At 40.5% G+C, this 12,214-nt stretch overlaps 1 protein-coding gene across 1 annotated transcript in view; it reads left to right on the top strand.

The window, feature by feature from the left end:
• MYO16 (myosin XVI) overlaps positions 1-12,214 on the top strand; it is a 312,032-nt gene that overhangs the window by 136,468 nt on the left and 163,350 nt on the right. Inside the window, exon 12 of the mRNA XM_063459903.1 lies at positions 8,699-8,764. Coding sequence (XP_063315973.1) covers positions 8,699-8,764 — 66 coding nt within the window. The remainder of the gene's footprint in view (positions 1-8,698; positions 8,765-12,214) is intronic.

The following is a 12,214-nucleotide window of genomic DNA, read 5'->3' as shown; positions in this document are numbered from 1 at the left end:
TTTAAATTGAACATCAAATATAGGGGATCAAATTTTTTTTTTAAATCTATTTTTATTGAGACAATATGTAACATGGTACAGAAAGGAAAAAAGGAGTTATAAAAAGGAGTTATAGCAAACAGACATCTGACAATAATGTAGGTATACTCCTGGTGTAACTGTCTAACTAATTTTTTGTTGTTGTTGTTGAAACACAGAAACATGCTAGGCGTTCTGGTCTACTCATTTTGCAGATTTTGCAGCTTGTCTCTGTTCTCTGCTTTGTTGCTTAGTTTGGGTCAGGAGGCAAGGCCTATGGGGACCGGGATATTCCACGGTGGTCCAAAGAGGGAGGGGGTAGGAGAACTGCAAAGAGGGATCAGGAGGTGGAGAGTGGGGAGATCAGCCACCTCTCCCCAGCTCCATCAGCAACAGGCCACGACTGGATTTCTCCGGCTCCGGGTGGGGTAAACTGATGGAGAAAGTCTTTTTGCTTGTCTGGGACTTCCCCACCAGCATAGCACACTGTTAGAAAGTAAAATTGCTCTCTGTCCGTGATTAGCACCCCCAAAATGGTCAGAGAGTCACGAGAACGTGCACCACACGACCGCTCCGCTTGAAAGTTTGTCTCCACCCCCAGAATCAGATATATTAATGTGGCATTAAAAAAAGTGTAAAAACATCCACCTAAACATTTACCCAGAAAGGTAGTAAAAATGTTCAGTGTTGGCCAGTACATTTTCTCTGATCCTAGTTATGACAACAAATCAAGAAATGCAATAAGTTAGTAAGGTAGTTTTCCTTTCATTAAGCTTGCAATGCAACCTGAGCAATCAGATTCTAGGTTATACAGTATGAGCAATACAATTCCTTGTATGAGTGATCTACTTTGCCACTGTCAATGACAATTAACATCATATGCATGGATTATTCTGCTATTTATACTTGCTCATGTTTTTCAGCAAGTTATTTTGCTCTTTGCAATTAAGTGGATATTCTAAAAATAATCTTAGATGACATTTTGGTTAACTAAGCTTTCATCAATGTGTTATGCCTCATTCAAGGTGAAACTTTGTGTCAAATAAATCCCTGTGTGATATATAACCTCTGTAAAGTCAAGATTACTGCTTCGTTGATCAAGTGTATCTGTGCTCAGATTCTAGTAGTACTCATTTACTTCGAAAAGTACATAAACATGCATTTACCTTTACAAGAATGTTTAATCATTTATTGAGGAACATATTATTGGACTAAATGCTCCCTTGAATTAATAATCAATTTGTTCATGAAGTCCACCTATTTATTGTTTCAATATTTCAGAATTACTGTTTAGAGACATCTCAATTAGAAACATACAATAGAATTGCGTAAGAAATGTATAGTGTTGGATTTAACAGGAATTGAGCATTTGTCCCCAAAATGTTTTTTTAAAAAGTCAGAGAGTTTTAAACTCATGACAATAGCTGTGATAAGAGAATATATATATTTTTTCACAACTAAATTCTTAGTTTTTCTTTCATTACCATTTTCAGTAAGTCAGGGTGGTCAGTTTTGTATCACTCAAGGGACCTCACTCAAGAAAATCAAGGAGGTTATAAAGAAGGAATAGGGATTATGTGTAATTATGTAGGCTTATGAAGCAATCGCCATAAAACCATGCTCTTTATATGTAAGTTCAAAAGGGATCACAAATCACTACACTCATTTTCACTGTACACCATACACTGTAATAAAGTCTATTAGGTGGCCTTTTTTTACCTTACAGACACATAGAATGAAGTACATATATATATTGATGCTTCTTTTTAGTGAACTACCACCCAACTTAATAGGAATAAACCATGTAAACCCTACAGGACAGTGTCTTATTAGAAGATTGATGTGAGCTGTCAGTTGCAAGGAAGTAATAAAATATAGAATAATGCTGGTTTTATTTCACCTGACAGATAGCTAATTTTTTCTCAGTTAGTAATGAAATCACCCGGTAGCTGTATGAAATGTGGAGTTTCTCACACATAAAACAGCTGACAGGAAATTGAGAAATATGACACAATAAATGTGTAGCATGGCCATAAATAGTTTTTTGCACATAAATAACATTTGTAAAAAAGATGAGGTGAGAGTTTTCAAGCCTTACTTCTAAGCAAATCCCAGAACATTTATAAATACATATATGTTTAATTAAAACCTGTCGACAGGAAATGTATAAAATATTAATTGTTATTGTTTTACAGTATCATAAAATCCAATTATATTTTTATATTTTACATTTCTGAAAACACAATAGTATATGGTCTCTCACAGGGCCGTCTTTTAGTATTGAATGGACCTTGGGCAAGCATTAGCTTGGGCCCCCTGGCCCTGCCCTCCCCCAATCACACCCCAACTTAGTGGCGGTACTAAAGTAGAGAGGGCCTGGTGCAAGAACTTATCACAAGGGTGGCCAAAGAGCTGATCCCCATCTGTCGTGCAGCTCCAACAATGCTTTGACAGCTGGGGCTTTACATTTTCCAATGCTTTCAGGATTGTGTTTAGCACTGAGCATGTATTTGTATGATGTATGTTTGTGTGAATGTATGGGTGTATTTGTATGTGGTATTGGTGTTTGAATGCAAGCATGCATGTATGAGCAGTGGTGTATCCTGGCTTTGTGCTGCCCTAGGCCGGACAAAACTCAGACGCCCCCCCCACGCGCCACCCTCACCCAATCCTTCCCCCCGCCCCGCCTTCTAAATACACACACACACACACACACACACTGACAGATATGCATAAACTGGCTAACAAAAACACACACTAACAGATGCACACTCACAGGCAAACACACTCGCACTTATAGACACACACTCACTAACAGACACACACACTAACAGACACACACACTAACAGACACACACTCACTCACTAGCAGACACACACACAGTCAGAGACACACACACACTCACTAACAGACAAAAACACACACAGTCAGAGACACACACAGTCAGAGACACACACAGTCAGACACACACACACACACATACACAAACAGACACACACAGTCAGAGACACACACACTCACTAACAGACACACACACTCACCCTAACAGGCAAACACACACACAGTCAGACACACACACTCACACTAACAGGCAAACACACACACAGTCAGACACACACACACACTAACACATTTTATTTTTAATTTAACCTCCCCCCAGCCTCCTTACCTTTGGGAATGCTGGGGGGGGGGTCTCTTTCTCCCTGGTGGTCCAGTGGCTGCTGGGCGGGCGGCACTGGCGGGCGGGCGGCTGGCGAGGGAGAGCTCCCCCTGAGCTGTCCTCTCAGCTCCCTGGCGCGCCGCAGAGTCCGGCTGGGAGCAGGGAAAATTACGTCATATTCCGGCTCCCAGCCGCACTCTGCGGCGCGCGAGGGAGCTGAGCAGACAGCTCAGAGGAAGTGCTCCCTTGCCAGCCGCCCACCGGCGCCGCCAGCCCGTCTGTTAGCCGCAAGGCTAACAAGGCATTTGCCCATGGCATTTGGGGGCGGTGTTTTTTGCCGCCCCCTGTGTGGCGAAACCGACCTCGCCACGTGTCCTTGGAGGGGGCTGCTTGCCCGCCTCTTGCCTTTGGACTATGGCCCTGGGAGATTGGGCCCTTTTACAAAATGTATTCGGCCCTAACAGAGTGCATGTCACTCATTCTGGCCCTTTAAACACAGTGGGGCCATTCGGTACTTGCCCTGTGTGAGCAGTGATACCCCCAGATAGCTATGCCGTGGAGCCTATTCATATAATGAAAGACTATGGGAAAGACTTTGGCTCCATGGCAATTAAACTGTATTTGTGTGGTCTGCGTGCCATTCACCTAATAATGTGCACGCAGACCTGAGCTATCTGGGGATATGTTACATGTCTGTGTTTAATGTATAAAAAGTAACTTTATATATTTTAAAACATAATCCTGTATTTAGGTCCCCACATGTGTAATGGAGTTTTGTCTTTGACCTGGGAGATAATTGGATTACTTCTCCAATTATCTCCAGGGCAGAAGGGAGGAAGCCATGATGCATTGTGGGGATGTTTTACTTTTACTGTTTGAGCCAGATTTTGCCATGCTGCCAGCCAGGGCCCAAAAGATACTTTTACTAACTTTTGAACCCCTGGTCTGATTCATGACAATTTTTAATATGTTGTTCCCCTGAATGGATTGATTGTGGATATGTATTTTTATGTGAATGTGATGTATGGTTTTAAAGTTACAGAGTATGTGTGGAAACTGTATTTTTACTGTATGTAATAATTATGTTAATTGCTTATGTGTGGGTTGTACTGTTGCTTGATTGGTTGTTTTATGCCTCCCCCTGGGTGTGTCCTGTATGTGCACAACCGTAATAAAAACCAGGCTGGGTGTTCCAGACCTGAGATTCTGCTTGACCCTCAAACCGATGTGTCGTCTCGTTTTGGGGGGAATTGGATTGTATGCTGACTGCCAGGAGTGTAAGCGGATTATATGCTTTTCCTGTTCAGCTATTCCAGGGTTCGTGTGTTTCCAGTTCGGGAGTTGGAAGATTTGTACAGTTTGCAGTCCGGGAGATTGGTGCTGCAGTAGCTGCTGGTCTATGGAAAAGGGGATTATCGCCTAAACTGGGTTTTATCCTCTTGTAAGTGAAACGGTCCGTTACACCCTGGAAAATGCCGCCCACGGCAAATGCCTTGTTTGCCTCGCGGCTAAAACGTCCCTGTGTATGAGTAGTGTTGATTTTTAAATGCAAGGGTGTATTTTTTATACATTTTAGGGTGTTTAACACAGAAGTATTTTTGTATGTCGTGTTGATGTTTCAATGAAGGGGTGTGCTTGTATGTAGTGTTAAAGTTTGAATGCAGGGGTCTATTTGTGTCTATTTGTGTGTAGTGTTTAAATGCTGAGATGTATACACATATACTGTCCGCCTGCACCTCCCAGTCCTCACCCTTCTGTCAGTCCCTACATTGGTCTCCTGTAAGATATAGGGCTCAATTTAAAATTCTGGTTCTTGCTTTCAAATCTCTACATAATGCTGCTCCCACCTATCTATCCTCCCTAATACACAAGTATGTCCCGTCTAGGCCCTTACGCTCTGCTGAAGACTTACGTCTATCTTATTTCCGTACTCCCATCTCTGATGCTCGCCTTCAAGATTTCTCGAGGGCTACACTGTTCCTGTTGCACTCACTTCCCTTCTCCACTAGATGCTCACCCAGTCTCCACTCCTTCAAAAATCATTAAAAACCCACTTATTCATAAAAGCGTATCATTTAAACTGCTAATAGCTCCTGACTGATTTCTCTCTTGCAACAGTCATTAGTCTAATACTATCCTTACCTTTTGTGTCACTTTACCCCACTCCCTCTAGCATGTAAGCTCATTGAGCAGGGCCCTCAATCCCTCTGTTCCTGTGTGCCCAACTTTTCTGGTTACAACTACATGTTTGTTCGTTCAACCACTGTAAAGCGCTGTGGAATTTGTTGGCGCTATATAAATAATAACATAGTAATAATAATAATAATAAACACATACACTGCCACATAAACACACACACACAGACATACATACTGACACACACATGCAATATTTACACTTAGTCACCCTCCATGTTCTTATCTTTGTCTGGATTACGATTTCCCTGGGGTCCAGTGGCAGGTTGAGGCAGTTGGGAGTAAGGCTCTGACACTCCCTGCCTGGCCCCCTCCTCTCTGCCTTTCCCCTCTCATTTGGCTCTGATCTGTGTGGGGGGAAGTGACTTGTGGCTGTCACTTCCTACCAGGCTTCCTCCAACATAAACAGTCTGGTCGCACTGTTAAAGTGCCACAGCACCAGACTGGGCCCCTGCTAAAATGTGACCACCGGATAGTCCTTAGTGCATGGGCCACCCAGTGGGCCTCCTTAGTGTATTGGCTGGTGCAGCTGTACTGCCGGTAGGCTGCGCAAATAAATTGCAGGCAACGCGTCCCACAGGGCAGCTGCTCTGGGGCCCCCCAGGAGTAATGGTGCCTAGGGCAGCTGCCCCATTTGCCCCACGAGAGCCCTGGTCTCTCAATACACCAACAGGTCAAGAGCAAACATAATATTTATTGAGACTGCACTGAGCATATACAATACATAGAGTATAGTTATAATTACTGGTGTTTAGGCACTTCAATTAAAAAATATATTTTAATATAGTGTGCTTTGCTTATAAATTAAAGGGGCACTCCAGGCACCAAAAAGCTTCAACTAAATGATGGTACTATGGTGCCAGAAGGCCACTGGGTTCACTCTTACCTTTGCTTATAGATTAAAGGGGCACTCCAGGCACCAAAAAGCTTCAACTAAATTATGTTACTATGGTGCCAGAAGGCCACTGGGTTCACTCTTACCTGAAGGGAATAAACCGTTCTCAAAAAAGTTTAACCACAAAGTTGTTTCCAGCACTGATTTCAGCTCCCCTTTGTGAGGCATCTGGCTTCTAAATTTTCAGTTTCAGGAAGTGTAGAGTGCCGCCACTGCTTGGCGGACAACTGATGCTTTTAGCCAATGACCGTGACTCCCCATTCACAAAACTGGCTTGGAAAAGGTGAGCCTGGGGGCCTCCTGACACCAAAGGGCACCATAGCAATTTAATTTAAATTAAGTTGTTATGGTTCCTAAACTGGCTCTTTAAGTTCCATCATCAACCAGGTAACATGTAAAAAAAAAAAAAGGAGAATACAGGCATATAGTGTGAATCAATTTACAGAATATATTGCCATGATAAAAGCATGCACAATTAAATTTATAACTCACTTCTAAGGTTGCAAGGTTATGCAATATTACCCCTGTCAGATTACTTTTAAGTTCTTACTCAAAAGCCACCAGCGCATAGAAAGAAAAAAATGGAAATATGGTCTGAATGGTGGTATTTCTTGTTGCACTACCAGCCCATGTACAAACCCACACAGTGCCAGGGCAGGAAACACCATACACATTTTTGCCTGCTTCCTTACTCAAACAGAACTGTGCAAACAAACATTCCAACACACTGTCCCCTATGACCTTTACCAACCTTCTCATGATTTTACTAATTGATGTAACTTTGCCGGAACACCAATTAGTAAAAGGTTCCTGTCAGAACCCAGGTGCTTAATAGGAAGAAATAAAAACTGCGATGCCATGCCGAGTTATAAATGCTGATTGGGACCTGATTGGCCAGCCTCCTGGACCATTGAGAGTTAATTCCATTGTTGATTAATTCCATGGCCCATATGAAAAGGTACAGGAGATGCACAGTCTTCTAGGCCCATACAATGGTTGCCTGTGTGGCATGGTTCCAAAAATCTCTATCTACCATCCCTCCCGCTGGTAGCTAGAAATCTTCTAAAATATAAAATCTCTAACAACCACAAGGAGATAAATAAATAAATATATAAATGACATATATATGACACAAGAAATGACTTCCCATGGTAAGTATTAGAATCTTTTATTTTTACAGGTTTATATGATAACTAACTTTTACCCTCCACCCCTTCTCATTTTTATTAAAGGAACACTATAGTCACCTAAATTACGTTAGCTAAATAAAGCAGTTTTAGTGTATAGATCATTCCGCTGCAATTTCACTGCTCAATTCACTGTCATTTAGGAGTTAAATCACTTTGTTTCTGTTTATGCAGCCCTAGCCACACCTATCCTGGCTATGATTGACAGAGCCTGCATGAAAAAAAACTGGTTTCACTTTCAAACAGATGTAATTTAACTTAAATTATTGTATCTCAATCTCTAAATTGAACTTCAATCACATACAGGAGGCTCTTGCAGGGTCTAGCAAGCTATTAACATAGCAGGGGATAAAAAAAATCTTAAACAGAACTTGCAATAAAGAAAGCCTAAATAGGGCCCTCTTTACAGGAAGTGTTTATGGAAGGCTGTGCAAGTCACATGCAGGGAGGTGTGACTAGGGTTCATAAACAAAGGGATTTAACTCCTAAATGGCAGAGGATTGAGCAGTGAGGCTGCAGGGGCATGTTCTATACACTAAAACTGCTTCATTAAGATAGAGTTGTTCAGGTGACTATAGTGTCCCTTTAATATGACCAAGGGTAGGCAGGGACATATATTGGGGGAGTGGCTAGGAACCTGGAGACCTCTAACAACCTGAGGGGTCATTAGATCTGCACAGGAGTCCGGGCATCTCTTGAACTTGTTAGTAATAGCCATTCATTTTAATTAGGGGTTGATCCCTGGAAGGATTAATCCCTAGAGTCCCCTCATTTTACCAAATGAATAAACCCTTATGGGATTATCCAATTAGTGCAATTGCAGGGGGGGCAGATATAGTTTATTACAGGGACCAGCTCTGCAATCAAAATTAGAAAATACTGATGTTTTCACAATACAAAGAGCAATTCAGTTAGTTTCAGGTAACCTAATGTTACATAAAGAAAAATAGTATAGCAATTTCAGTAATTCTCTTTTGATTTTTGATTTTTATTTTTCATTTTATTTTTTTGGAGCACTGCACACTTTTAAAATTATTTATTTATTTGTACTGGACTTGTATACCTTAGCATATATTGATCTTTGTGATCAGTTCATTATGTGGCATTAGAAGAAGTTATTGAAAAAAATGGTTTGAACTTTCTGTGTACAGAATACTTTTTATTTTTAGATTTTTTTTTGTTTTGTTTATAGAACACTTAGGTGTGTATTTAATTTGAGATTATTGGATTGTTTTGTTTCAGACTTACATTGGAAATATTCTGCTGCTTGTCAATCCATACAAGGAACTCCCAATCTACTCTACATTGGTAAGAGCTGTGAATTTTAAAATATGTTTGAAAATGATGTTCTGGTTTAAAAGAAATCATCTCAGCTGCTATCATTTTAAGGTAAAATATAAAGCAATGCACTCAATTTGCATACTATATATTTACAGAACAGAATGCTGAAGCCAACTGTGCTCATATTAGAACCGCATTTTTGCTTAGCTTGCCTACAGCTATTTAAATGAAGAGCTATTTGGATTTTACCCACCAACATTAAACTGAATGGAATATAAAACCAATTATGCAAACCTTAGGGCACTGAAGCCAACTTGTGTGTATATATAATTGAGCTGAAAAACATTTGCTTCAGTAAATATTGTGTAGATTCAGCTAATTCTAATTTAAAAATCACCTAAGTACACTATTAATGTAACCCAATACATTGTCATTCTATTATGTAAAAAAAATCTGTATTTTTTTCATAAAGTAAATTTTTTTTTTAATAACACAGTAGAACTAAATACTTAAACAAGCACTTTTTAAAATGTAGACATAGTAATAAGAAAGTATCCTGTGCTTTTTTACCTGATGACAAGGGTACCACTAAGTACTAATCTGAGGAGGACTTAAAGGAACACTATAGCATTAGGAATACAAACCTGTCCCAAGTTAGACCCTTCCTCCCCATCCCCCACATTTGTCATAAAACGAATTTTTGAAAACTTTTACTTACCTTTTTTCCAGTGCTGCACGCCTCTCCCCCTCCACAATGTCACCCAGGAGGCATATAGAGGTGAATTGGGGACCTGATGATGCAAGTGCATCCAATGCTTCGCAATGGAACGCATTTAATTTAATGCTTACTTTAAACAGCTAGATGTGTGTTTAACCCTGCAATGTAAGCATTACAGTTTCTGCAAAACTGCAATATTTTCCATTGAAGGTTAAAATGACAATACCACTGCTCCCAGACCACTTCATTGAGATTAAGTGACCCGGGTGATTTTAGTGATCCTTTAAAGCTAGATCATGGTGTATTTTGGTCTGTTATTACAGACAGTCCTCACTTACCGACCCGGTCGTAAAACAAATTGGTCAGTAAGTAAGGATGTGCTAGCGAGCATGCGCAAGAGAGCAGGTCTACGTTGGGGGAAATTCCCCCAAACATAGACCAGTTCACTAGCGCGGTGAATCCCGCGAATATATATTTGGGAAAACTTCCCCAAATATAAATTAGCTAAATAGCACAGGGAAGCGCTGAAATCTATGTTCGGGGAAAATTCCCCGAACACAGACCAGCTCTCTAAATGGGGAATCCATTGAATCATCATGCTAGAGAGCTTGTCGAAAGTTTGAGCCATCATAAAGCAGGTAGGTCATAAAATGAGGACCACCTGTAAATTGAAAGCACAATCACCCACTTTGATGTTATACATCTGTTATGTTATAAAACGAGGTACAATACTTAAATACTCATACAACTACAGAGAACCCAGTACTAGAGGGAGACACTAATACAATACACAGAGCTGAGCATAATACTGAGACACCCATACAATGCACAGAACTTGGCACAACACAATGATACCAATTAAGCACCCAGAGCTGGGCACTATAGAAATACCCATACCACAGGTAGAGCTAAATTAAACACAGAGATAACACACAGAGCTGAGCATAATAAGGAGATAGCATAACCATCTCACACAGGGTCACTGTAATAGAATATACAGAACTGCATTGCAGAGATCCCCATACAGTACAGTGTCTCTGCATTATGCTCCAACTTTTTATGTTTAGTGTCTGCTCTCTAGCCCTCCTTTTCTAATTCCATCTTCAGTAATGCACTTGCTATTATAACTACAGCTTTCTAGCGAATGTTGCTGCTGTTTTGAAACAGTATGCAGAGGGTTAATGCAGCAGGATACTGATAGACGCTTTATTACTGCTGCAGTTGGCAATATAAGTAATCTGCAGTAGTAATATGGAGCCAAGAAGTAACTGACATGGATAACAGAAGCAACAGTCATTACAAATGGAAATCATAATCTGAGTAACAACCCCAGTCATCCACAGTGGAACACAAATTTTCAACTAGCCACAATATGAGTGTCTCCGCACTTGGCTACAGAGTGACTGAGCACTTTAAAGAAGATGGTGGGTCTTGGGCAGCTGACACTAGACTATGCAATGTGCTGTAGGAGTTATTAAAACTATTAGTGACAGGCAGCACAGTGCAGTCAGAAATGTCTAAAATTTTTACTCTCTTACTTTAACCTTTCTAGGCTCTCCTGGCTTTATATATATTTCTGTATTTTAGTAAATTTCCTTGCTTAATCAGCCCTCAGACAAACTCTGAGGCTATGGGGGGGAGAGAAAATTGTAATATTGTACAATTATATTTGACAGGGCATAGCAGCTGTTGCTGATGTACGATCAATATGATGTTCAATATGGCTTCTTCTTTCATTCTTCTATGGGTACTGTAACCCCACCCAGTGTTTCTTTTAGCCAATAATGACTCCTGAATAGAGAGGCCAATAGAATGTATCCTCTCATGGGCAGCTGACTCTGCTGCCCGAATGTTAACTCAATGGGAGGCTTCTGAAATTCCTCCTTAAAGAAGATTGGGCATGTGCAAAACTTGCTGAAACAGGACAGATTTCAAACCTGTCCCATTTTTTTGACATGTCTAGTTGCTTAAGTGCATAAGTTAAATATATGAAGAAACAGTGGACAGGTGAAAAAATGCATTATAGGGCTTTAACGTGGCCAGAAGTAACACAAATGGAATAGTCTGAGACAAGCCAAGGACAGGACAGAATGAGAAGAATATGATAAGACAAGTCAAAGGACAATAGAAAAAGACAACAGAAAATAGTGGAAAAATAAGCCAATGTCAGAAAAACCAATGAATATTACAACCAGTAGCAGGAAACCATGACAGTGCATAGAAGAAAAGCTAAAATGAGTTTAAACAGCTATCAGAGTGTAGTAATTTTTTAATTCTGCAAAAGTGATGCCAAAATAATAGTATGCATTGTCAACGTGATGACGCAAGCACGTTCCCATCACTAATTTCAGTGGGGGAGACAAAGTCCAGAAAGAATGCCAGAAGGAGGGGAAGGTGGTCAAAGATGGCATCCGCGGCAAGGTCGGAGAAGGCATGAAGATGGGGGCCTGAAGAGACCCCAATGTGACATTTGCTCTCAAAAAAGCTTCTCTACACAGCCACCAATGGGGGGAAGGTCCCTGCAAAACTGAAACCTATTTCAGAATTAAATAGACAAAAACATTTGTTTTTATTTTGACACACACATAGGCAATGGCTAAAACATTTTTTAGATGACCCATGTTCTAATGAAAAATAATCTTAGTGTTTCTAAACTACTGCATATAATTTTCTACCCACATAGAAACTGGTGGGATGCTGCTCCAGGTGGTCCTATGAACTAGCCTCCACTGTATAAAACAATGATTACAAAATTTTAA

Source organism: Pelobates fuscus, chromosome 1, assembly GCF_036172605.1.
Source record: "Pelobates fuscus isolate aPelFus1 chromosome 1, aPelFus1.pri, whole genome shotgun sequence".
NCBI lineage: Eukaryota > Metazoa > Chordata > Amphibia > Anura > Pelobatidae > Pelobates > Pelobates fuscus.
Note: the sequence above shows the minus strand (reverse complement) of the source record. Positions and strands in the feature narration are given on the sequence as shown.